Source organism: Sturnira hondurensis, unplaced genomic scaffold, assembly GCF_014824575.4.
Source record: "Sturnira hondurensis isolate 20B ecotype Veracruz unplaced genomic scaffold, ASM1482457v3 Scaffold0018728, whole genome shotgun sequence".
In the NCBI taxonomy this organism is placed as follows: Eukaryota; Metazoa; Chordata; class Mammalia; order Chiroptera; family Phyllostomidae; genus Sturnira; species Sturnira hondurensis.
In genome coordinates, this window is record NW_028091359.1 from 6,202,042 (window position 1) to 6,229,142 (window position 27,101).

General features: G+C 52.2%; 1 protein-coding gene across 1 annotated transcript in view; it reads right to left on the reverse strand.

The window, feature by feature from the left end:
• The window catches only part of ERN1 (endoplasmic reticulum to nucleus signaling 1), a 78,868-nt gene that overhangs the window by 6,083 nt on the left and 45,684 nt on the right, over positions 1 to 27,101 (reverse strand). Inside the window, exons 5-19 of the mRNA XM_037070243.1 lie at positions 25,546 to 25,618; positions 23,264 to 23,386; positions 20,051 to 20,152; positions 18,974 to 19,235; positions 17,668 to 17,746; positions 16,424 to 16,589; positions 12,102 to 12,220; positions 9,101 to 9,292; positions 7,430 to 7,697; positions 6,600 to 6,690; positions 6,123 to 6,312; positions 5,180 to 5,279; positions 4,792 to 4,991; positions 1,478 to 1,625; positions 334 to 461 (exon numbers count right to left, since the gene is read on the reverse strand). Of these exons, the coding sequence (XP_036926138.1) occupies positions 334 to 461; positions 1,478 to 1,625; positions 4,792 to 4,991; positions 5,180 to 5,279; positions 6,123 to 6,312; positions 6,600 to 6,690; positions 7,430 to 7,697; positions 9,101 to 9,292; positions 12,102 to 12,220; positions 16,424 to 16,589; positions 17,668 to 17,746; positions 18,974 to 19,235; positions 20,051 to 20,152; positions 23,264 to 23,386; positions 25,546 to 25,618 (2,241 nt within the window). The remainder of the gene's footprint in view (positions 1 to 333; positions 462 to 1,477; positions 1,626 to 4,791; positions 4,992 to 5,179; positions 5,280 to 6,122; positions 6,313 to 6,599; positions 6,691 to 7,429; positions 7,698 to 9,100; positions 9,293 to 12,101; positions 12,221 to 16,423; positions 16,590 to 17,667; positions 17,747 to 18,973; positions 19,236 to 20,050; positions 20,153 to 23,263; positions 23,387 to 25,545; positions 25,619 to 27,101) is intronic.

Below are 27,101 nucleotides of genomic sequence, written 5' to 3' on the forward strand. Positions count from 1 at the left end.
GACTGGGAATCGAACCGCGATCCTCTGGTTCGCAGGCCCGCGCTCAATCCACTGAGCTACACCAGCCAGGGCTTAGGCATTGAAATTTTAGAATGCAACATGGAAAAATACTTAAAATATGACATACGGTTAAAAAAAGGGCAAGATACAAAACTGTATCTACAGTCTGATCCTAACGACACTTGTATTTTATGAAGAAGGCACATTAAAATTTCAGGCCTGGCTACCTCTCAGCTACGGGATCATGGATCGTTTTACTCTCTGTCCTTGCTATCCTTTCAAAACCCGGAACGCGTTCAACAGAGAGCTGAGCCAGAAAACCCGCATCTGCACCTGGAAGAACTGCAGCTGCCTCTCCAGGCTCCAGAAGAACGGGTGCTTCAGCACGTGCTTGGCCGACGGGCGCTGCTGAGGGTCCATGGCGATCATCTTCTCTATTAGCTCCCGGGCAATGACATCTTCTGCAGCAGGGGACAATGAACGTGGCGCGAGTCATCACCGACCCGATGCCACAGCGAACTACCCCAACCGTAGCCGTCCGCAAGGCCCTGGAGTCGAGATGCCCCTGACAGGAATCCCTCCCAGTACCCTAACTGAGAGCTTGCCCCAAACCTTCGGCTAAAAGGAGAGTCCTCACCGCACGGCGTGTGAAAAGGCCTGGACACACCCACTCACAGAGGCGCGGGTGACGGCCATGCCTCCATATCCTGAAACGCGGGCCGTTACAATGACCCCCTGGCTGAATGGACCGACACAGAGATGTTCAAGGTGAAGTTAAAGAACGAGCATACTGCAAAACGGCAGGTCCCATTTAACCGCACTTAAAATAAAAATATGCATACGTGTCCAGAATAATATATGCAAAGGTACAACAGCAGTCATTCATCACTGTTTAACGGAATTACAGGCTTTAAGCTAATCTGTTTTTTCTATAGGGAATAAGGAAAATTAATCCATAAACAAAACAGTAAGTTAGTTTTAATTATAAAAAGTTTAAAAATTTAAAAAAAAAACTGGAGTGCCACAGGCCAATTATAACACAGAGAACCCTGCAGCCAGGAGGACTTGTGGCGCCCATGCCTGGACAGTGAGGACCGAGCTGGCCTGTCCTCATCCCAGTCTGCACGCGCTGACCACTGGTGCAGACGAGAGACAGTCCTGTTCATGAGGCACAGACTATGCATCTTCCCAAGCATTGGTGCAGGAAGGACCTCAGATTGTTTAACTTTCCCAAGTCACAAGCTGGAAAACAGAGGTTCCCAAAGCGGGTCTCACCCATCACACAGGTAATTAACTGGGTGACCTGAAGGAAACTCAGAGCTTCTTGGCTTTAGAAGGAGGTGCTCCAAGAAGAGCCGCTCCCAGCCGCAGGTGGGCGGCTAGAGAGGAGGATCTCTGGGAAGATGGAGCGGGCACCACCCCGGCCACAGGGGCCACAGGGGCAGCTGAGTGGCTCCTGCCCCTCCGGCCCACTCACCGTGCTTCTCGGGATGTAAGCAGTCGAGGCTGTAGGCGCCCAGGAGGATGTTGGCCTGCCGCTGCAGGGACTTGCCGAACGGGTGGCTGCCCTCAGAGATCACATAGTAGAAGACGCAGCCAGCAGAGAAGATGTCCACTGTGTAGGTCTGAAAAGAAGCGTGGGGTGTGAGAGGCCTTCTGGGCAGCCCCCTCCCCCTTGGCAGCAGAGAGGAGTGTGGCTGCTACTTCCTCCACGCTGAAGGTGCCGGGAGAGAGGTGGCTAGCGTCTGGGAGCTGCTTGGAGCAGTGCTGGACCCCCTGCAGGTGCCACGTGGGCGCTGGTGTCCACCTTGGAGAACGTGAGCTCTGGAGAGCCCATGGCTGGGGACGCTGGCTCCGCCACCTGCCAGCTGAGAGTCCCTTGGCCACTCTGTGCCTCAGTGTCCTCCAACGTAACACGGAGAGAAAGAACAATGCGATGCTCCTCGTGGGGTAGGTGTGAAGACTAAGCGCATTCATACGTGAAAGTTTACATAAGCCAGCATGTGGCCAATAGGGAACTCTCTCCTAGCCCTTCATTATTCTTTACCCAGCCAGCAGGTAACTCCTTGGAGACAGGGATTTTGGCGCATTTGCTTCCCTGGTGTACCCCCAGTGCCTAGAATAGTGCCTGTTTACGATAGGTCTTAAAAACTTTGTTAGTAAAGGCATAAAGCACTTGCTGGGTCAGAAATAGCCCCAGAAAGAAATCACGTGGCCAGTTTCCAGTGAGGACACTTTGATGCTGTCTCCACTCGTCCCACAGAACCACTCTGTCTACGCAAGAGCTTCTCTTCAGGGAGACGCACACGCGTGATTTCTAGCTCACACTGCTCGGAAGCAACTCTGGGCGGCGGCTCCTGAGCAGTCCCCGCCACTCTGAGCCTCCAGCAAACTCATGAGGGTCCACTGGGAGAGAGCCAGGGGCTCGTCACCTTCCATGCTGGAGAAAACGCACCTATAACAGCACTAGACTGTCATTTGCCCTCTAAACAGCCCCATGAGGGGAGCAGCAAATGTCACCATCCCCGATAAAGACAGGACAGAAAGGTTCAATGCCAAGCCCAGGTTTACTGCTGGACAGTGACAACCAGGACACAACTCAGGTGTGCTAATTCCCAAGCCCAGCCATCTTCGTCTTCTGTCTCATCAGCATTTTGCTCATGTGGGGGACAGATTCGGGACAGGAGGAACAAGTGCACCACAGCTGGAGTTCTGACCTGTCACTTGACCCTCTAATGGTATCGTTACGGCTCCCCATTCTCCACAGCCCCACTGCCTGAGGTCCCCCGCACACCCAAAGCACACGCTGGGGGCTCTTGCCCTAGGTGCTTGGGTCCCTCTGCTCCCACCAGCTCATCTCTACGCTCAGTTACGTTCTTTGCCAAACTTACTATGACCACTTGTTCTTACAATTTAAATATTCCATAAGCTGTTAAAATACAACTGCCTCCAAGTTTGAGGCGAGTTGAGTCTCTGCCAAGATGCAATAAAGGAGAGTGTCTACAAAGCCCCTACGAGTCAGATGTGGGAGACTCAGCTCTAAGGCACTGGGACACAAATAGTTAAAAGTAGGATTCCGCTCCCGGGAAGTGTCTGAACCGTCATAGTCAACCCAGAAGGCGCAGGAGGGGCATGCGAGTGTGCTTTATCCAAGAGAGAAAACCAACAGCTCCATTCAGCTGGACCCACCTTTGAAGAAAAATCCTTGACCTACATCAAAGATTTCTATTGCTTAACAAATCACATTACTTGCTTTAAGTTAAAATGTTTAAAGGGTGATGCATTTCCTTATTACTCGTCGTTGTAACAGACTTTTCATGAACTGGCCAGCTGCTGGTCCCCGGAGAGCGCAGTAAGAGGGCTCTGTGGAGTCAGGTCTGTTTGAGGCTGGCTGACCCCGTCCAGGTCTGGGTCAGGGACGTGTGGGGCGGGCCTCTGACGTCTTGTGCCAGAGAGCAAGGCACTGCCATAGGAATGGGCTCTCAGCAAACAGGTGAGGACGCCAGCTCGAAGGGCTCCCGCTGGCCCAATCTGGGACAATTTGAGTATCAAAAGGAGAAACAAAGAGAAAAAAGAAAAGTAAAAAAGGACTATGATGGATTATAACACTGTTTTAAAAATCCGTGAACCCACAGTGATTTTAAAAGAGAAAAGAGAGAGAAAGGGGATTAAAAACAAAGTTCTTTATACAAAAATGTCAGCTAATAAAGGCAGAAGAATTTCCCGAGTTAAGTGACTCGGGGAAGGCCTGTCACTGGGCGCTGCACCCTTGGTGAATGACTGCTAAACAGGACATTCACACTGTGCCCAAACATCACCCGACACAGCACTCACAACCAAGAGGAGAACGTACTTCGTGTGGAGAGAAAAGTGGTCGTCACCTGCGACAGGTCAGCCTAGTTGGCACCACTGCCCAGGGGGTCAAAAGAGTGATACAACCTGCCACCTCGTGCCTCCTGATACTGGGTCCTGTGACTGTTACCGCCAAAACCATTCAACTTTGATAGAATCAACCCCTTAGAGCTAGTCTTAGTTCACAAGTAATACGAGGAGCAGGCAGGAAAGCTAAACACCACCAGGAGGAAACGAGGGAGCAAATCCCAAACCGGCCATTCCACAGACAAGGGTTCGCACTCCCCAAAGGGCCACCATCATGGAACAAGAAGACCAGAGGACAGAAGCAGAGTGGGGGTCATCAAATGCAATGCAAGACCCTTGCCAGACCCTGCCCGACAAAAACCGGCTCTACAAGAGACATCCGGGGAAATGTGAATATGGCCTGAATATTAGATATCAAATATTAATTGTCTTGGGGGCCGCATGCTGAGGTATTTGAGGGTGAAGGACCAGACGCCTTCCTCTTACATTCGAATGGCTCAGCAACAAAGAGCAGATGAGAAATATTACCAAATGGTGAATCCGGGCAGAGGTACAGAGCTACTCAATAACACAGTCTTTCAATTTTCTGTCTGTCTAAAAATTCTCAACATGAAAAGTTGGGAAAACAAAAACTGAAAGAAAAAAAGGAATAGAAACTGGGAGTTTGTCCACCTTATGCAAATAGCAGGGGGAAGTGACTGGGGAAAAAGGAAAGCAAATAGGCACTTGCTCATATTTGCCCCTTTCATTCCCCTGCTCATGAGACAATATGGAAAGGGCAGCAGCACGCTCTCTGCTTAACCAATGTCGCCCCAGCTCCGCACGCTTCTGCCCCAGATCTTGAAGTTCACAGCCCTGACTCCTGAAGATACAAGAGGCTGCAGGTTTCCAAGGACTGAGCTCACTACTCACGGGGTTCTCCTTGCAGTCCTCACTGAGCATCTCTGGAGCAATCCAGCCTTCTGTGCCAGGCACCCCTGAACGGCGGCTGAAGCTGTGCCTGCCCACTGCCAGCTTCTTGCAGAGGCCAAAGTCGGAGATCATGGCCTTGATCTTGCCATGGGCATTGGGCATGGAGAGGAGGATGTTGTGGGGCTTCAGGTCTCTGTGGACTAATGCAAAATTCCAAGTTGGTTCATCGTTAACCACGAGCAGCCCCTTCTGCAGTGGCGGCGTGCCCTCAGCCTGCCAGCACACCTGCCGCCTCTGAGGATTTTTGGCGGTGTGAGAGTCCACCTCAGATTCTGGGCAAGTCGGTCACCCCACCCAGGCTGTTGTCCAGTAAAGGGAAGCCTCTCACCAATGTTGAGGGAGTGCAGGTGGGCCAGCCCCGAGGTGGTCTGCTGCAGCAGGGTGATGGGCTCCAGGCCGAGGTGGGCAAAGTCTTTCTGCTCCACGTACTGCAAGAGACACAGCGGCTTAGTCGAGGTGCACAGGGCTGGACCTCAGGACTCAGGACCAGTGGCCTCGGGACTCGGCCCCTTGGGGCATTGTATGTGTGTGTGTGTGTGTCTTTCTCTCTTGCTCTTTTTTAAAAAGTGATTCAATTTTATTTAGAAAACTCATGCCTCTAGCGCTTTGGTATTGAGTCAGCTTATATTCTCTGATCATATTTTCAAAAGAAATGGGAAGGTTTACTGATGATGTTCTCTGTCCAAATCCTTATTTTTCAGGAGACTTTCTCCGGAAGCCACAGACTAACTTAAACAAACAAACCAAGCTCCACCCTACTAGTCTACGCAGAGAGAGATGAGAAGGCAAAAAGTCGAGGTCATTGCCTCCTACAGGTAGGCCTAGGAGTGAATGATACTGTGTCTCACAGTGAGCTGGAAACTGAGCAAAAGGAGTTCCCTGGATGAGCCTAACGATTCAAACCATCACAAAGCATCCTCCAAGCCCACAGCAGCCCTGGGACAAAGGACTGGCCAGGTATTCTGGGGGCCGAGAGGGGGTGAGAGAGAGAGAGAGAGAGATACTAACCACAACCAAAGACTGCCCCGGGCAGGCTAGGAGGATGACCCAGTTTGATAAACACGTTCTACATTTTGACTGTGGTTAAATGGGCATGCAACTTCGTTGAAATGCATCAAACTGAACATTTAAGATGAGTACACGATATTATAAGCTCAATAAAGTTAATTAAAAAATTTTAAAAATGAGTTGGCAGTCCCTGAAGCCACACCCCAGTTGCCGGGAGGCTGCAGTGGGGACAGCCGAGCTGCTGGGGACCCAGCGGCACCCACCTCCTGCAGTGTGGCCGCGCACAGCTCGATGGCAATGTACTGGAACTGCCGGTCCCTCTCGGTGCAGAAGTAACGGATCACGTTCGGGTGCTCGTCGGACTCCCGCAGCAGCTGGACCTCGCGGTCAGCGAAACTGAAGCACTCAGGGAGGATCCTCTTGACCGCCACGTCGCGGTTGTCGAACATGCCCCTGCAGGACAAGGAGCCGGGCTGGGTTGGGAGGCGCCAGGGGCGCTATGGAAACAACAGGAGACCTGTGGACCCACAGGGCCCCTCTTCCTGTGACACAGCAGCCACACATTAGCCTTGGAGCGTAGGAGGCCCCCGCCAACCAGCAGGTGGCGCCTGGAGGTGGATGTCTTCCATCGGAGTCCCAGCTGTGACCCTGCTGTGCCCCTGGAGCCCATTGCACCACCTCAAGCTGACAGGCACTTGCACCTGGCGTGAGGAAGGCACAGCCCTCTCCAACCCACTCACCGGTACACAATGGTGCCCTCGGCTCCGTGGCCTAGGACATCCTTGGGGTAGAATGAGATTTTTCCCACCATCACCATGCTGGTTTCCTCGTCTAGAACAAAACAGGACAAAGAAGGGGCTGTGTGAAACAAACCAACCCTAAACGACCTTGAGGTTCGAATGGCCACTGGCTTCCTGAGCTCACACTGAGACGCAGTGCCCCAGAGGCTCTACGCCCCAGTCCCCTGGTGGGAAAAGCTGCTGGGTCCACTCCCCACGGGTGCCCAGGGCCACCTCCTCTCCCTGTCCCTTGCCCCCAGTCCTGACTTCTGCTGCTGTGAGAATGGATGTGTTACACCTTCCCAAAGACGGGGGTCCCCTACAGGTCCATCTCAGAGATTTGCGCCTGAAACACACAGGTAGCAATGGCAGACGTGTGAAGAGACCAGCTGCCAAGTCTCCAGCTGGAGACTCAGGACTCTGAGGTCCCTCGTCCTGGCAACTGGCCTGCCCACCCTCCCAGGGGAAAGAGGACCAGCAGTTGCGCTTTTCTCCCTGGACGTGGCTGCCTCGGGAATGCACTCCAACTGGATGGCCGGTGCGCCTCTGGTCAGCAGTGACTCTGGCCCTCGTGGGGCAAGAAGGGAGGGCTCTCTAAGGGGCAGAGGCCACGGGATGGAACAGAACCCTGGTCCTCAGAGTGGGAGGGCGTCAGGGGGGACACGCTGATCCCTTGGGAACAGTGGCACTTTATTCACCCCATGGATGCTCCCAGGAAGGTTATGGTGTTGTGTCTCTCAGGTGACATTCAGATGAAAGAGAAAAGAGCACCACAGAGCAACTCGCTTTACCCTCGTCGTCCTGCTCCAGAACGGGGCCGGCGCCAGTCTTGGAGGCGGAGCTGCTGGAGTGGAGCGAGTGGTTGGAGGCTCTGGGGGACGTGCTGGGGCTGCTGGTGCCCGAGCTCTCCGAGTACAGGCCAGACGAGTCCGGGAGCTCAGCATCCTGAGCCACGTCTCCAGGTGCATGGAAGGGCAGCTGCTGCTGGTGCAGGAGCTGGAATCTCTCCAGTTCCTTCTGGAACTGCCGGTGCTGGAGCTGCTGCTGCTGATGCATGCTCTGGGAAGAGAAACACACACCCACACAAGTCAGTGCAGCTTGTTCCGGGACGCCGGCAGGCAGCAAGTGCACTGCATATGACCCCACAGGGCTGGGGGGACACCAGTGGGAAGGCCCAGGAGGTCTTTCTTCCAGGTAGACTTCCCAGGACAGCCCATTCTCCCCACTGGAGGGGCCTGCCAGGGGCTGAATGGCCACCAGGCAGGGGCAGCAAAGGGGGGGACTTTTATGAAAGTCTGGAAGTTCTTGCAAATGTGAAACCAAACAGGAGCATCGATTGAAAGCATGGCGGACACAGGGAAGACCCACTTACTAACTGTGGCCACGCACTCAGCAAAGGGTGGTGCACAGCCATCAGCATCCAGCAGCAGAGAAAGCCGCTGGGGCTCAGCCCCTGGCAGCCATCAGCCAACAGCCACACTGCCTGGGTGTGCCAGAGCGGGGCCTAGACGCAGGGGCCTGGCCCGGGTCCTGCTCCCCCCCCCCCGCCCACTTCACCACATTGCCTGCCCACACTCACACGCACCTCTCATTTATTCTGAAAGTTCAATCTGGCATAATGTGAAGCAGAGTGGTTGATGATAACTACTACCCCGGCTTGGAAAGGTGACTGAAGGGACAGGCGATGTCCAACAGCCCCCTGGGATTTTTCCAGTGCTCTTTCCCTCTCTCTTAACTTCAGGCTGAAATCCTGGAAATGCCATCTACTAGCTGAGTAACCTTGGGAAAGTTATTTAACTTCCCAGAGCCTGGCTTCTTCATTGGTGGGTAGGGGATAAATAATAATGACCTCATAAGGCAAAAGAAGGTTTAAGAAATAAAACAAAACAATGCAGGTGAACCCATTTAAACAAATGAAAAGTGCCCCCCAAATAAAGGGTTTCTAATGTCCATTCCTATAAACGAGCTCCTGAGCACTGTGATCCAAGGTGATGACATTTCAGCTCTCAGAGCAACCGCTGAAGAAACACCTTCTGCGCATTTCATCCCCACACAACCCACACAGCCACGTGATTTTAGCACACGTATTTCCAACGAGAAAGTGGAAGGGACGAGAAGGCTCCCTTTTCCCCTCTAGCTGGTATCTCTAACAGTCCGTTTTTAAGGGAAGAAAGCTAAACAGATGCTCAACTATTAGGGCTATTCTTTAAAGAAAGAGAATGTAGTTAACTATTCAAAAGGAATAGCAAAGCAAGGTTTACAAATCAGTTTGCACAGTCAGACTATAAGATGTAGGTACAAAATCATCCTTTTTTGAGGATTAGCCAGTACTAACTTTTAAATGTGAAAAGAAATGTGCTTGCTTGCTTGCTGCTTTGGTTCAGACCTCACTGCCATCAGGTGATGGGCACAGAAGTTTGGAAACACCTGGGAGGGTAAGGGGGAGGGGTGCTGAGCTTTACCAGGGGGTAGGTGATGATGAAGGCCACCCAGCCGATGAGCAGGACGGTACTCAGGATGATGGTGGCTATGTCCTTGAGCACGGAGTCCATGGGGGCCTCGGGCTTGGCGGGGGCGTGAGCGAACTCTTCCTCCACATCCTGAGAAACGGTGGTGGGCGCATTCTCTGAATTCTGATCAACCAGGTGGATGACCTTTTTATAGGAGAGAGTGGTGACATCACTGTGAAATTTCTAGCAAGACATAAATGAGCAAGTCAGGAGAAGCACTGACTCCTCACAAGGGGCCACTGGACCGTAAGACGTGCTGGCTTCTTTAAGCCCACCCAAAGGCCGGACAATCGCTGTCTTTTTCTAAGCAATCGCCTTGCAACGAATTACTGCTGTGACGTTACCTTTCCTCAAATACAGTTTTTACAGCAATATATTTGAAAGTGCCTTCATATCCTATATTCTTCCAAAAATCCTCAATAAAGGCGAAAACGCCCTCCTTTGATGGCAGATTTAATAGTTGGGAAAACTCTGAAACCATCGACAAAGTCTGGTGAGAAGATCGGCAGTCCATTTGGAAATGCCGTTCCCCACAAGAAAGGAAAACCGCGCGCACACTGGGGCTAGAAAGTCAAAAAGCAGCTTTCTTATGTTGCTTGAAATGCTCAGTTCAACTCCAGAACCAAAATCACTTATGCAAGCAGTCCACTATTTTTCAGTTTTTGAAAAGCACCAGAACCCTCTGTTAAATGAAATTTTATTTAGAAGCACCAAATTCCATCAGATAAAAGTAGGGCTTCTGTCTAAGCTCCCCAGAATCAGGACTTCAAGAATAGTTTAGGGAAATGTGCTGACTTGTCAACAGTAACCTACTGCTCCAGGCGTGGGTGACTGTTTGCCAGATGCAATGAGCACATCGCCTTCGGGGGCGCAGGGCCCAGCCTCCCGCCACACTCACACCTCTTGCCCCCTCCAGACTTCCGCCCACAGTGTCCCTTGCCCCCTCCGGCTCTCCCCCTCCCTCCAAGTATGGAGGTGTGGCACAGCCAGCGTGTAGCAGGCAGCTGAGGCGTGTTTGCTGCACACGTGACCACAGACAACACTCATTTGTTTATGCTGCTGCTCAAGTGTATTCGTTAAAATAAGTTACATCTTATTACCACATAAATGCACCTCAGAGTATTGTAATGGACTTTTAGAAAACCATCTTTGGGATTGGACGATTAAATATGAAAAATCCCAGATGTGGCTATCTCTGGGTGCCAGATCAAGGGTGATGTCTGATTTTCTTTTCTACACGTCTATTTTCTAAGTGTAAGTCACAAATGTGTTTGACTTTCAATAAGATCAAAATCAGGTCGAGATTTTACAGCATCGGCGCTACCCAAGGTCCCTGTTTGAGGACTCACGGCACCTCCCGACCTGGCCGCCTCCGGAGACGAGGGATGGCACAGATTGCCGCTCTGGAACCTCACACGCAGACGTGATTTTCTTCTCCCTTCCCTCCGGGTACAATCTAAATCTCTACAGTGAATCGGCAGTGATCGTGGACCCTGTATCGACCAGCCACTCTCATCTTCCTCTGACCCTGCCCCTAGCCCAGGCCCCTTCCCAGTCACCGGGCCCCCAGGACAGGGGGGCAGGAGCTGCCAAGTCCACATGGCCTTGGACCCCCACCCCACTGACCTGCTCCAACCCCGTCTGCAGACGCACTCTCTGGCTTTCTCCACCTGCTCTGTGCCCCAGAAAGCTGCCCCACGTGTGCAGAGCAATGGTCTCCCTCTGGTGTGTAACCAGCTGCTCTCTGGTTTCTGACTAAGACATCATAGAGACGAAGGGAGAAGGAGGTCAAGTTCTGGGGGGCTGCAGCATACCCTCAGCTGAAGTTCTAGGCTCCCGGTGTGGGCACCCTTTCCACTCCCTCCCTGCCTGCTTCGGGTCAAACTAGTAAGAGAGCCTCTGTGAGCAGGCCCTCTCTTAACCCCCTGCCTCAAATCATCTTACAACGGGTGTCAGAGGACCCTGACTGGCACACGCTATCTCCCAGGGCTGCAGGAGGGGAGCGCGGGTCACAGCCTCACAGCAGCTACCGCCTGGGCCTCGTGCTGCCTGTGCTGCCTTCCACAGGTGCCCTGGGTCCTGCCAGGTCCCGCCTCCACCAGACCAAGCGGCCATAGAACTCCGGGTCTCCTACTTCCTCTCTTCGTCTTCGCCTTGCCACCTGGGTTGCTCAGGTTTGGTAACATGGTTCTTGTCTCAGATCTGGTCGGGTCTGTCTCCTCAGCCACATACCTGGACACACCAGGGTCAGCCCCACCTGCAGGCCATTACCTCTGCTGCTCTCTCTCCGCCAGCACCCTCTGCCTCCCTCCCACCATTCAGTCTGCTGCCTTTCCTATGGCTTATGCTAATTGCCATCTCCTTCCTCCCCATTGGTTCTTAACCATGTGNTGTCAGAGGACCCTGACTGGCACACGCTATCTCCCAGGGCTGCAGGAGGGCAGCGCGGGTCACAGCCTCACGGCAGCTACCGCCTGGGCCTCGTGCTGCCCGTGCTGCCTTCCACAGGTGCCCTGGGTCCTGCCAGGTCCCGCCTCCACCAGACCAAGCGGCCATAGAACTCCAGGTCTCCTACTTCCTCTCTTCGTCTTCACCTTGCTACCTGGGTTGCTCAGGTTTGGTAACATGGTTCTTGTCTCAGATCTGGTCAGGTCTGTCTCCTCAGCCACATACCTGGACACACCAGGGTCAGCCCCACCTGCAGGCCATTACCTCTGCTGCTCTCTCTCCGCCAGCACCCTCTGCCTCCCTCCCACCATTCAGTCTGCTGCCTTTCCTATGGCTTATGCTAATTGCCATCTCCTTCCTCCCCATTGGTTCTTAACCATGTGGGGTTCGCCATGGCCTCCCCTGCCTTCCTCTTCCCTCCCGAGTAGACTGCAAGCCCCAAGGCCAAGGCCTTATCCCCCGACACCCGGGGGACGAGCTGGGAACAGTTCTCCTCCCCACTCACTTCCTCAAAGCTCTTTTTCTCTAAGTCCGCAGGAATGACGTTTTCCCGGTGCCTGGGCAGATTGTTGGGGAATCTCTCCAGCATCTTGGTAGACGCGGACAGCGGGGTTTCGTGGTGCCCTAGGAGAGAAACAAAACTGTTCAGGAGGACGGCGTCCCAGGTGGGCGAGCACTCCATGGCAGTCGCTCCCCACCGAGGGTCCGCAGAGCAAACACGTTTGTAAGGGGAGAGGACGTGAGAGGCAGTGACCAGAAAATTCTCATCATGGCAGAAATTTTGTTACTCAATGGCACGTACACAGTACCCTCAACCTCATAGTGAGGAGCGAGAAGTCTCCTTGTCAGGGGAGGAATCAGGATGGTGGGGATTCGTTCCAGAGCAAGACTGGGTGCGGAGTCCCCAACCCGGGTTGTCTGCGGCTGAAGCACTACGCAGCTTTGTTTACAGTTCAAGCAGTTCTCCCCTCGCCCCTCACCCATGTCGTGTCACTCACTCCACGAAGAGCATCAACTTCCCGTCTGGGGTTTACATTGCTCACGGGGAGCTCTCGCCCCGTCATCTAACCGGGAGCTTCCCTCCCGAGAGTGCGGAGTGATTCATGAGAGAGTGACCGGACACGTTTGCTAGAAGGACGGGGGTCACGGTTCTCTCAGCGTTCATTCACTGTTCTCCACACACTACTTCATGACTGCCTAGCGTTCATCACACATTTATTGAGCACCTGCTGTGTGCAAATGACCAAAAGAGAAACAAGATTGAATAAATTAGGAAACTGGGATTTGACACTGCTCGATAATCTGTTTGGCACTAAAGTTAAACGACTCCCCAACCCCACCCAAAAGAGCCAGTCCACCGCTCTAACTGGGCTTCAGGTACCCTGGCATGCGTTCCTGTTTGTCTCTCCCTGAGATCAGATCTCACTGCGGTCTTCCTGCTATCCCCCCCAAACCATCAAAGGGTTAGCACAGATCACCAAGATACAAACAAACAAGAGCTCGTCTAAGCTACGTACATATCTCGGTCTGGAAAAACCCTCTTCAGGTCCCTATCTTTGGGTCAGTTCTCTGTCGATGACACTGCACTGTTCTCTAAGGGAAGCCTGATTCTGTTTTGAACTGCCACTAGTTTGGTCTTGTTGACCAAAGAACTTGAGACGTGCTTTGCTGGGGAGCCTCAGACCTCTGACTCCGACTGGCAGGTGGGGCCCAGGGATCTGACTGTGGGTATCTCTGGGTACCTCTGACGCTAACAGACCTCCACTCTGACAGAAATCAAGTCATGCCTTCGCCACGCCACCTTGGGCTGCAGTGTCCTGCCTGCCCCCACCCCCAGTGCCTGCTCTTAGTGCTCCAGGTCCTGCCCCTCTGGTAGGGCACCAACCAACAGACTGCCATGGAAAGGCTCAGCCCAAATCCCCTTTCTCTTTTAGTTCTTCCTGTAAACAGTTCTTGTTATGAAGGCCCATAGCTGGGCCTTTAGTAACATCAGGCTTCCCATCTGAAGGACTATGCTACAGACGGAATCGTTAAGATCCTGAAACAGTTTTACGCAGACAATCCCTGGGTTTAGTGATTTATCTATCATCATCAATTACGTCCAGATTCCAGAGCAAGAGCACAGGCCCTGCCCTGGACCTACAGAACTGGGATCCCCAGGGGTCTCAAGTGCCTAACTGACAAAGCTCCCAGGTGAAACAGAGCACCCCAAGTTAGGGCCGCTGCTCTGGGGCAACCCACAGACTGTGTCACTCAAGCTGAGTGACTCATTTTATTTTCAAGATTAACGTGATGCGAGGAGATCCTTAATTTCTTCCATAAACACATCAAAGAACATACACAGTTCAACATGAGAGCATAGCCTTTGACCTATGGCCCCAGTCTACACGAAGACTATCAAGTAGTTTCGTGGCCTTACTTAAAAATAGCTAGGCTTTGGCCCTGGCTGGTGTGGCTCAGTGGACTGAGCACCGGTCTGCAACCCAAAAGGTGTCTGGTTCAATTCCTACACAGGGCACACGCCTGGGCTGCAGGCCAGGTCCCCAGGTGGGGGCATGTGAGAGGCAACCGATTGATGTATCGCTCATACGTTGATGTTTCTCTCCTTCTCATTCTCCCTCCCTTCCCCTCTCCCTAAAAATAAATAAATAAAATCTTAAAAGAGAAATGGCTAGGCTTTGGAGTTCCCTTCAGAGCTGCGGGGTGCTTTCCTAATTACTCTGTACTTTGCTTAGTTTTTTGGTCTTCTTAGTTGGGCAACAACTTTTCCACTTTAAAAGGATATCATTTTGCAACTGAGCCAGGGAGATTTTTTCCCCACATTTTTTGTAGTCTTGTGGTCTGACACCCCAGCTCTCCTCAGCTGCCAGGAATTTATGTCACTTCTTAACCACTAGCAGGCGGTCTCCATCCCCCTTGACTGGTACATAAAACTAAGTAGCCTTGTCATTTTTTTCCTTACTGTGGGCCCATTCACATGTTTTCCAAACTACTTCTGTTCAAAAAAAAAAAAGTGGAATTATTTTGTCATCTCCTTTGCCCGTTATTTAATCTAAAAAAATAATAACTAGAAGAAAATGGCTGTAAGGACTCAGGGCAAACCCAGGAGAACAAGCTCTGGCCAGCTACAAAGAAAATTATCAGGGCTCCAGGACACCCTCTCTGCCCCTCCCAGTCCCGGCACACGGCAGATCCAGCCCCAAGGCCCCACCCCCGCCACATGGCTGCACACCGCTTTCCCAGCGCCCGGCTCTGCCCTCTCTCTGTCCGGGGCCAGTCAGCGGAGCGCAGCAAGAGGCAAAATGATGAGGGGGAACCTCACTAGCCCCTGTGCCCTCTGTCACCCCTACTTCCCTCCTGTCCACTCCACCCCCTGGGGCAGCATCCCCCCCTTTCACCACCTCTGGGGCTGGGAGGCAGCAGAACTGGGGGTGGAGGGCAGGGCACAGGACGAGCAAAACAGATTCCAGAAAACTCTGTCCTGCTGGAAGAAGTCGGGACACTTGCCAGAGACGCATCCCTCTCACCTCTGCCTTCATTGGTCACACTCACTGCCTTTGGGTGTCATCTCAATTTCTTATCTCGCTGGCTGACAGGGCTTCCATTCCAACCCAGGGACATTGGAGACGGCGACAAAAGCAGAGGAGAAGGAAAAGGCCCCCCTGCCTTGAACCCCCACCCTGCCACACACACAGGATTTCTGCCGTGGCTCCTTGACCCAGGTCCAACCTCCAACTCTTCACCACCCTCCATGCTACTGGTCTTCAACCCTCCCCTCCTCCTCCCTCTCCCACGCCAACTCCAACTCCAAGTGAATTCTTCCGTGGAAACGGCTCCAGTTTCCACAACTATAAATGGAAGTAAGAAGGGACGTTACTTCACAGGGTAACACAGAAAAACAGGGAAATGTACCCTAAAAAGGCTCAGTGCCAATGCTGGGGACACAAGCCACACTCGATGTGTCCGATACTTGCACAAAGTCCACGTTACAGTCGTGTGCAACATAACGACGTTTTGGGCATCGATGGACCGCACACACGACGACGATGGTCCTATTAGACTGTAACAGAGCTGAAGAATTTGTCACCTAGCGATGCCACCATTGTATCACAGCACATCACGTCACTCAACAGTCTGCGGTGGTGCCGGGCCAACAAGCCAGGGTCTACTGCACGGCCAGCTGTATAGGTGCGCAGCACGAACGATTATGTCCCATACATAATACCTGATGATAAGCGTCCGTGTTACTGGTTTATGTATTTACTGCACTGTGCTCTTTATTATTACCTTAGAGAGCTCTCTTTCTACTCACAGGAGGACACTCACCGTAGAGCAGTGTGCCCTGTTATTCCAGTAACATCTCGTGTTTCCTGCGTCTCTTGTTGCTCCATTTTCTCTTGTGCTCAATTTAACCTCGTGTGTTGCGGGCAGTGACAGGCTGCCCAGGCTTGCGGCCTGGGAGCAACAGGCCGCACCGCAGGGCCTAGGTGTGTATGAGGCCGTAGCACCTGGGTTTGTGTAAGTGCGCCCTGGGAGGTTTGCAAAATGACAAAGTCGCTACTGATGCACTTCTCTGCCTGTGTCCCCACTGTTGAGCAACACACGGCTGTACTTAGGACCTGAGTTTTGGAACGTTAGTGATTTTCGAGAACTAACCTGGCAACACAACTCCCCTGTGTATTTATTTCCCTTGGGGGTAAAAACGTTCAAGGTCTGAAAGACCAACTAGGACATGAGCTGAGCACAACAGTTAACTGTAACTAGCAAGGCCAGCTTTGCCCACCAGGAGGCAGCATGTGACCTGAAGCAAAGGAGAAACCCACTCACCGATCAGAAGCCAGTAGTTCCTCAAGTAGTTGAGCTTGTTCTTTCCTTTGAGCCCAGGGTTAAACTTCAGGTCCGTGCTGGGTGTGATCACACACTCCCCTTTGTCCCCAATGGTGACACCGTCTGTCTGGGGACCTTCCAGCAAAGGCAGGGTGCTGCCTCGGGGCTGTGGAGACAGAACTGAAGTGAGGCCTACGGGCAGCCCTTGCAGGTGAGCAGAAGAACATCCCTGTGACTGTCCTGAGCACCCAAGGGACTGTCATACTTCTAGGTGGGGCTGGTCCAGGACAGTCAGGGCAAGATACAAAGGCTGCAGGACTAGGCAGGAGAGGCTCCTCACTCAAGATGCAACGGTGCTAAACTGAGCTGAGGTCCTTAGTGTGAACTGCTTCTCAAATCCTTTGGTTTGGGAAGGATCTTTTAATCTGCGAAGAATACCCAGATTAAGGAAGTGTGTGTGTGTAATTCCGAGTGGCTACTGTGAGAAGCAGGGTAAATGAAGGGGAACGCCAGGGCATCTGCCAATCCACAATCAGGGCACCTGACCAGGGGGCGGTGTGCTCCAGCCACGAGCCCGCTGCTGGCTCGGACGCCGCTGACCTCAACTGACGCAGGTGCTGCCCTGTTCACGGGAGCAGCTGACCAACTCGACTCACTGGGAAGACAAGAGATGCCAACCAAACAGCTCAAATGCTGTTAAGGACCAAATGAGTAGCCAAGATCATAAGGCTTCGGATGCCCAGAGATGGTGCAGTAGAGGCATGCTGGCGAGAAGAGCCAAGGAGGCCTGAATAGGTCACGAAAGGATGAAAAGGATCTGAGCAGGGAAAAGGAAAGGATGAGGGAGAGGGCTGGAAGTATGAGGTGCAGCCTGAACGAAGGCTAAGGGAGAAGAACAAGGGACTTCTGAAATCAGGGAGAAGAGGCACTTGGTTGGAGGCTGGCAGTGTGGTGGGAGGGCACCGTGGGACTGGGTGGAGGAGGACTGGGAACCCCAGCCTGGGCGGTTTAAACTTGAACACAGAAGCAAATGGGTGTGGCCAGGGCTGATCTTTTCATGCAGCATTCCACGAAACTAGGAGGAGGTATGTGGAGGAATTGTTTTTGAGGATCTAAAATCTATGTCTTGCATTCTTAACCAACGAAACGTTTATCTGTGATTCAAAGTCATTCTTTTGGAAAACAGAACAGGAGCAGCTAGGAGGCAGCATCTGTGAGCCTCCCACCCCCAGTAGAGGACTTACCACCACGGCGACACCCTCGTGGACCATCGAGGGGGAGGCGTAGAGGCTAGTAGAGTATTTCCCAACATACAGGGTGGGCCTAGGAGAAAAACAGGTGCAGGTGTCTCACACCTGGAATTTAAAGCTGGGCTTTTTGGAGAGAAGAATCACAGCCCCAAATACCACCCAGAACACCCTGATAAACTCCTAAACACTCTGGGGGAGTGAAGGCAAGAGTCCTGCCCTGACAGCCGGGAGAACTGGGCTGCAGGCCCCAGCTGTCACACACAGCCTTGGTTTCCTCATGTGCACACGGCAGGGCTGTACTTGGCCATCCCCACCACGGCCTGCAGAAAAGGCCCACGTGCAATGATCGTGTGCAAGCAACGGAATGCTTGTAATTCCTGCAAAGCCTCTAAGATGGCCCAGACCAGCACGAGTTGACAATTGAGCTGACACCTGAATCACCAGCATCCTGTCTTGTGATCCATAAGAAGCCTAAAGAGCCTACAGAACCCCTCAGAAACAGCCCACCACTCCACTCTGAATGCCTAAAGCCTACGGCTGTACAAAAAATTCCAAACTGGGTGAGACTTCCAGTGCCTGCAACGAGGTCTGGTCCCGCCTGGGCCGCGAAGGGGGCTGTGGTTTGCCTTTGTCTGTGGTGTCAGACCCTCTGGTTACTGCTGCCAACAGCCAGTTGGAGGATGGTCATCTACTCAATTCTGGAAACCTTTCTCAACACACACCATGCATTTGAATGGTGGTGTATAATTTAGAGAACACATTCACGCATATGACCCTATTTGATCTTCTCCAACAGCTCTTGAAAGTGGGAAACTGAGGCTCAGCAAGACTGAGTGACCTATGAATAGGTGGGAATGGAGAGCGCAGGCCCACTGAGTCTTAGATACCCACACTGTAACGCTGGTTTCCTGATTTTTTAAATGAATGTTTAAACTTATAGGGAAAGTTCAGAAAACACACAAAGTTTAAAAATAAATACATCTTTTATATTCCCAGCAGCTGAGATAAATCCAAATTGTGCCATGAACACTGGCTATCTCTTTCCTATCCCCACCCATCATTTAATTTATTGAATATTCAAGAATTCATCATTTAATTCATTTAATATTCAAGCATCTAAATGAGCCCCCGGTTCTTACATTCTTGGGGGTCTGAATGAGCCGGTCTTGGCTCTTTACATTCCTCACGACTGCAGGGATTCTTGCTGAGCCCTGGCCCCCATGTATGGTGTGTCATGCCACAGTAGGACCGGAAGGTCAGGGTCATGCGGCCCTCTTCCGCCCCAAGCTCCCGGACTCACATCAGCTTGCTCTTGGCCTCCGTCTCCTTGGGGAAGGGGTACTTCCACTTGGTGATGCGCCCCACCTCCCCGGACATGAAGGTCAGGTAGCGCAGGGTCTCCACCGCCACGTTGACGTGCACCACCTTCCGCAGGCCCTCCCGCTGCCAGACATAAAAGGCCACCACAGGGGACGCGTAGTTCTGGATCCACAGGACGTCCCCGGATTCGCTGTCCACAGTCACCACCAGCCCGTCGCCATTGGACACAAAGTGGGACATCTCTGCGCAGATCAGACAAAGCCACGTTGCATCTCCTCCCCCCATTGTGCAACCACATCCTCTAGCTTCCCGACCAGTTGCGGCCGCTCAGCTGGAGGGGACGAGTCTCCGGAGCATCCTCAGACCTCCCCGGTTTCCAGTGAACTTGCTCAGGCTCTAAAACATCCACACACCGACAGCTGCCTGGCTGACAAACTACGACAGGATCACTCTCTGAAAGGCGACTTACTTGGTGATGCTCTACATTCCATGCAATGAGCAAGAGAAGAGAGTGAGGGGAAAGGAGCCCACGGAGGTGCCTTTGACAGCAATGGTGTCAAACCTATCGATCAAGCTCGGAGTCGGAGCTGACCACATCTGACCATAGAGGGGATTTCTGTCAGACTTCCAGATATCAGTGTTAGGTTGGAAAAATTGGTTTTTGGCTTCCATTTGAGTCAGGGGAATGTCTGCTAGAGGAGTAACTGGAGGATGAGCCACATTTGGGCAGAGTTGTTAATGTCACAACTGGATGCTTAATTCTGCTGCCCATGGGCTTCCAGCAAATTCCTTCTGAGACACAGAGGGACTCAGCAGAGTGCGTTCGCCCTCCTCTCAGGCTAGACTGGCTGCCATCTGACCTGGGCTTCCCTCCACACCCCTCACCAGGACCTCACCTTCAACACTGGCTGTTGAAGGGTTTACTATATGTCCATGGAAAGTCCAGAACCTGGCGACTAAGGGTGTCTTAAGAGAAAACCCAGCCTCTCTTCTGGAGCGACCTTCTCCTCCCAGATCCCAGTGCCACCCAGCCTCACGGAGCCCCGGGAGCACTTACTGTAGTCCACGTCGTCCTCGGGCAGCGAGGCCGCGTAGTCGAAGTAGGTGGCGTTCCACCGGAGCTCCCGGGTCTTGGTGTCATACATGGTGATGGTGTATTCTGGAGAACACACACAGCCCGTTACCCGGGGTGGGGGGTGGGGCATGGCACCCACGGAGGTGCTCAGCGTATCTAAACCACAACAGACAAATCTGCCCCAAACTGCCTGTGAAAAAAGTCCTGGCCATCCATGTGGAAAGAGGAAAGGCCACGAGGAAAACTGAGGTCCCAGACACAGGAGTGACTCCTGGCTGTGCCCGTGAACTCATGACTCACAGAACCATGAGTGCTGTCACGGTGCTGTTTTATGCTGCCTCAGTCTTGGGGTAGTTTATTACATAGCAATAGAGAGATGATATTAGAAACTGGTGCCTAAGGGGGGGGAGGGGCCACAACAAAAACATGAGGCATCGATGGGACCAGGTAGCAGATGGTGGCTGAAAGGTCGACGTGGAGACTGAAAGTGCAGCGAGAAACCGCTGCTGGAAGTTGGGAAGGGGTGGCCCAGGCGATGTAGTGGGGACACCACTGGTAAGACCACTGCTGGCAGTGACTTAGGAGATGAAAAGAAAGTACCGAATGGACTCGTGGATCTAGCTAAAGAGATCTTTAGGCCAAGTGCTGAATGGTTTCTCTTAACTGCACATGATAAAATGCAGGACGGATAAGCTGAAGAAGAAATAAGTCCGTTTTCAAGCTAAATAGAGAGGAAATGGAGGGGAGTCAGGACTGACATTCCCATTGAAAAAGATTCTCGATGTAAAACATGGCCGTGGGGCCAAGATGAAATCAAGGGTGAGGCAGTAAGACCCTTCTTTGAGACCTGGGGAAGATTTAAGGGGGTACTCACAGGCCCTCTGGTGGGTACGAGGGCTCTAAGAGCTCTCAGGGTGGTGTCCGTGGCACGAAGCAGAGAGATTTGTGGGTACAGCTTTACCTGATAGAACAGACTATACTCTGACACACGCGAAGTCCACAGAGCTTTAAAAGGAGTAATATCGGCATGGACTAAAGAACCAGAGACAATCAAAATGGAAAAAAACCCACAACAAATGAAGATGTCTAACCCTCAACTTCCAATGGACAAGAAATAGATTAAGAAAGCTGTAAAATGCTAATCATTTCTTATGGAATTCTCAGAGGGCAGGACCAAGAGCTGCTAAAAACCACGGAGCAGGGAACCAACCCCCAGAGGGCAAGGCTGGGTCCTCCCCAAGGAATCGTCCTGCCTTCAGAGCAGGCGCACTGAGAACATCCTGGCTGGACCCCAGAACCTCTAAGGACCAGTGACTGCTTGCGCCTCCCCTTGCTCCCCTGGCTGTGGGGGGGTCTGATCGCTGCAGCTGTCCTGCCGTCTCAGCTCCGGGTGGGCCTCGCCCACCTCCCGACCTGATGGAGATGACAAGATGCGATTTTGAGGCTGATGTTCTGAGTGGACTCTGGGAGTATATCCGAGTACCGTTGGCGTGTGGGAGGGATGTGAACTACCACAGCTGGATGGAGGCCTGAAAAGATCACCACCACCATCCCCAGTCACGTGCGTATCGGTCTTCCCCTCGGAGGCTGAGTCTATCTCCCCACAGCCCCTGATCCCGGGCTGGCCTCACGCCTTGCTTTGACCACCAGCCTAGCCTGCAGTGGATGTAAGGTTCCAGAGCTTCTGTGCCCAGGCCTCAGAAGCACAGTAACGTCCACACTTACTTAAGGGGGGTACCCAGCTGTCATGGAAAGAAGTCTAAGCTCTCTGTGCAGAGCTGAACCAAGGTCCCAGACATCTGAGCAAGCCCAGCCTACAGCACGTGGAGTGGAGGGCCCCCATGCCTGTTGAGCTGTCCCTGGATTCCTGACCCACAGAATCCTGAGCAATGAAGTGTTGGTGTTTGAAGCAAATGAGTCAGGGTGGTTTGTTTTGCAGCAACAGAAACTGAAACATGGAGACTTCCTCCTCAAAACAGGGGAGCCCGGCCAGCTTCTGCAGGGCCCCGGATTAGTCTCCCTCATTCTTAGAAAATGCACTGTTGTCCACAGCACCTGAAGGAAGGTTCTTCTGTCTTTTTACAGTTTTGGCTACTTGAATGAATGTTCAGACTTAAATTGAGTGCTCAATTGTAATCATTTCTTTCTAGGTTTGGGGTATACTTTTCTTCTTCTAAATGTTTTTTTGCTTCCCCTTTGAGCTCTAAGTTAACTGTCTACTCCACAATTTGTATGGAGTACTAGTAGCTGTCGGGCGCTGCATGCCTGTAATGAAGGAATAAGGCAGATCCCTGCAGCGAAAGGGCTCGGTACCTGCTCGTCCACTCACTCACTCACGCCAACGTCCAAGCACCTGCTACGTGTCGGACAGGGGCCCGCTGTGGAGACACGGCAGGGGAGCAAAACCAAGTCCTGCCCTCGGGAAGCCGATGGTGCAGTAGGGGAGGCAGAAAATTGGCACATACAATTTCAAAACCCGTAGTGACAAGTATTAAGAAGACAGGAGTGGGGGTTGGCAGGGCAGGGAGAGTAATGGGGGGAAACGGGGACAACTGTAATTGAATTTAAAAAACCTAAAAATAGAAAATAAAGTAAAACAAGATGAAGAGGCTGAAAAGAAAGGTGACAGAATATGGTGTGGTGAGGAGGGTGCTGCTGATGCCTCCCAGGGCCGGTGACGAGCGGTGAGACAGCCATTGTAAGGGACCCACATGACATGCTGTCCTGGGCAGGGACGGGAGCTGAGGTGAGGAACGGGCTTCACAGAGAGGGTGACTTTCGAGCAGCGATGCGCAGAGAGAACACTGGCCAGACAGGCAAAAACCTGCATCCCTGGTAGTGAGGGACCCCTATTCCAAGTTTTTAAAAATAGCCCTGTTTGTAGAGCTGCAGGCAGCTCATCTTGATTGGGAAAGGTTGACATGAGGGAAACGCAGCGAGGGAGGGGGCGAGAGAGGTAGCAGCTGCGTCCCCGGGGCTTCGTGGGCTGTGTGCAGTGCGGACCATAACCCCAGGCAGTGGAGGCAGTGGGGAGCCCCGGCGGGTCTCAGAAAGGAGCCCCGGCGGGTCTCAGTAAAATCTGAAACCAGCTCTGGCCACCATCTCGAGAATGAAGCCCAGAGACAGACCCATGGAGGGGCTACTTCTCGTCCTTCCTGGAAACAGGCAGGTTTGTACACGACAAAATGTTCTTACCTGTTCGCCCCAGGTACAGAAGAGAGGTCGAAGGGCAGAGACTATCTGCAAAGGCCGACGACAAAGTCTGCTGCTTCTCTCCGGTCAGAAGGTCGATGACATACCAAATGTCCTGCTTTTTACCTGAAACGTCACCAGGACACACTTTGATTTACACTCGTCCTATATGGAAAAAGTGTCACTGCCAAACCAGCAGCCTGAGATGTCCTCTGCGCTGAGGGTCCGGCCTGAAATTCTCACGATGTTGCAGGTGTCGCCCTGCTCCGAGGGTGACAAGGGAAATGGCAATGTGGCGATAATAAGGTTTCTTGGGCCACCAGGTCTAACAATAACTTAATAACCTAATCATGTATGGAAACTTCTCAAACCTAGTAACTCCTAGGTTGCATCGCTTTGATTAGTGGCCTTAAATATTACAAGTCTGGCCGGTAAAGGGCAGTTCTTGTCCCATCGACTAAGATCCACATAAATACAGAAATGTCCCCAGGGGTCATCTCTCTGGTAACCCCCATGCATATATCTCAACATCCCTACTAATGAGCTCATTTGCAAAGAGGATCTACAATTATTGTTTATAACTCTAATTAGCTGGTGCCTGTGACTGGGCAGTGGAGTTGGTTGCAACCTGGGGCTAAGGAGGCCAAAGTTTTCTCATCCCCCTAACCCCTTCCCAGCCAGTAAAAGTTATTCCCCTGGCCAGAGGTTATACCTCTCACTGCGGTTGGCTGATTAGAAGGCACGAACAGGCGGACGGCACAACCCAATAACACTTGGGAAAACTCAGAGCTGCGCATCTACGCATGTCCACCAGAGCATCATGGGAGCGGTGAGTCCGTAGCAGGGGCCTCCCACCTGCAGGCCCACACGCTCACCGTGATGTGTGCCATTCCCGCTTCATGAGGCGTGGCCTCGGGTCACTCGGATCTTCCTAACTTATCGCCCAGGTCTCCTATGCCAATGGATTCTTGGAAACAGAGTACTGAGATGCCAGGAAGGGCACAGGACACTCGAATGTGCCAAAGCCACACTCAGCTCTGACAGACACAGAACACGTGCCAAGCCCACGTGTGTGATACTTGTCCATGGATTGTAACTTCCTGTTCTCTGCAACAAATCTTAACAGCAAAAAAATCTGAACATACGTGAAAACAGCGCCAAATGACTGTGAGCACGACCCCTTTCCATCTGACATGGCCCCTCTCTGGTTACTTCGAGGACCATCACAATCTCTATTAACCCACCTACCACTTTAATGGATGGACTGGGCAACTGCCACACTTGACCACGGGCCATGGACTCACTTAAGAGGGCAACACACAAAGGTGGCGGACCCACAATGCCCTACATGCACCATAAACAGTGACTCACTGGGAAAAGCTGGAAGACCGTATGGAAAACAGCGACACGGATGGTCAGACGGTGCTCAGAGGGGCCTGGGGCCTGGCTCAGAGGCGAGAAAGCCTGGGCTGAGCACTGCCTCCAATTCCCTAGGCTGCAGCGGCAGGATGGGGGTGAGGGTCGGGGAGGGGGGAGGGAGGTCTTCATTCTGAAGGTGTGGAAGGAAGCCAGAGCCCAGGGTCCCTACAAAAACTTGAGGTTCGGCCTGCACTTGAAGCCCAGAAATACACCCACAGCTCCGGAGGCATGAATAGGCGGTAAGCACTTTCAGTTCCTCCAGAAACTGGTGTATAAACACAGGATATTATTACTACCAGAATTTCAACATAAATACAGCTCTCCTTTGTGTTACAAATGCATTTTTATTGACATTTTGGCAGCAACACGGTAAAAGGAAAGCAGGTGATCTGATGCTTTGCAAGATGTGACCCCTGCAGGTATGAAGGTGGCTTATCCAGGCAAGATGTTAAGTGCAGGTTTTACCCAATATTCTGATAGCAGGAAATACTAAGAAAGCCTGATAATTAAGAGCCTGGCTTCCCTTTCTTGGCTCAGACTATTGTGTTCACTTAAAATTTCATCCAGTTTCTCCTGGGTATGTTGCAATCTCTAGATCGCAGGGGTAGGTCAACACCGCAGCTAAAAGCTTGTTAAATGAGTAACCATATTAATGGTGTGAAGTCTGGTCCCAAGTCAGGGGAGCCCTTTCTTAACTGTTCAGTTGATCCTGATCAACTGATCCTGATCGAGGCAAGAAAGACCTTTCCCAGGAGGGCCGGTGGGGAGGGACTGCACACCTCTGTCTCAGAGACGCCACTTCCCCAGATTCTGGGGCCCGTTTCCAAAGAGCTCCCAGTTACAGGCCGGAAAACAGGAGTTCTTACCCATGTAGAGAATCCCATCTGAACTTCGGCATGGGGATGCCTGAACCAACTCTGGGATGGTAAAGGGAAGTTTCTTTAAAAAAAAAAAAAAAAAGGAAATAAGTTGACCAAGTCTTACACAATTACTACAACTTTACGGCACAATCTGGTTCGGTTACCCAATTCTGCTAAAAAGAGGGAAGCCCTGTTGATGGGAGATGGGAGTTTTCCTAACTGGAAACCAAGCAGAAGGGGTGCCCCAGGCTTCCAGACCCATTTGGGATAGGTCCTCAGCCCCCAGGCCCCTGGCACAGCAAACACCCACAGCTCCTTTTACTTCCACGGGCCCCTCCAAGTCTCTTTTCCAGAGCCCTTCTGGGGATGACACAAACCTTTTCTGAAAAGACTTACACAAATATGGACAGTTACACAATCTTTGAAATTCTAATGGGGGGCGGGAAGAATTCTCCAGTCTTGGAAAATTGACCCAGAGCCAGCTAGACTGAGTAGAATATCAAGGCTTTTCTGAGCAAGAGCGAGCCACAACATCAATCCTGACAGAAGCAATGGAAGCACCCCGCTGCAGCTTCGAGAAAAAGGAGAAGTCGCCATTATGTGGGCAACATAGGGGTCTGAGGTGGAAAAGAGGTCTTGATGTTCTCTTCAGTAAATAATTCTCTACCGAAAAGCAGAAGAAAATTGAACCTTTGGTACTAAAAGGAAGTTATGGTAGATGCCAGGAAAAGAAACTCAAAGGGATCCAGGTGTTTCAAGTGCATTTCACGAAACCGATTCTGCTGAGCCTACAGCTGACATCTGACGAGTCCTGTTGGTGAAGGTTTGTTTCAGCAGACGTTATTTTTGGAGCATTCTGTGTTCCTGAAACTGTTCTAGAGATACCTGCTGCTACTACACTGCCTTTTGCTCCACAGCAGAGAAGATTTCTCCCTTGCTTCAGTCAACAGAACTTGAAATAATTCATCGTTTGGATTTTCCCATCACCCCGACATTTAAGCGGAGCCTTAGAAAAGCAAAAAATGCCCCAAAGAAGCGGTAATGACTGGGCTTCTGCCGGACGTTTCTGAGAATCAGAAAGTCACCGCTAGGCTTCCAGCCTGGAGGTCCTGGTAGCATCTGCAGAGCCTCCTGGTTCAGGGCTCGGGCTGGAAACACATTGTGCCTGGAGCCGCTAAACCGCGGTGCCAGAAGGCACGTGGGGCGCTGGTCAGAGCATCCTTGGGAAGTTACGGAGCTTTGCAGGCCCCCCGTGCAACACTCGAAGCTTTGGCCTTGGGCATGCTCCCTCACCTCCCCAGGCACAGTGCCCCCTCCTCTAACGTGGGGCAACCCCGGCAGCCCTGTGTCTGGCTAACAGGGCTTCAGAAACGGAGGTTCTAGTGGCGCGGGGAGAAATGCTGAAGGTGAAACGCACACACCTCTACACAAGACCTGCCCTTCTCCCCCGTTTCCGTCACAAGTATTCATCAAATAATGTTAAAACACCCAAATTGGAGCTCCCAAGCCAGTAGCAGTCTAGACCAGCAGTCCTCAACCTTAGCTGCACAACAAAGGCTTTT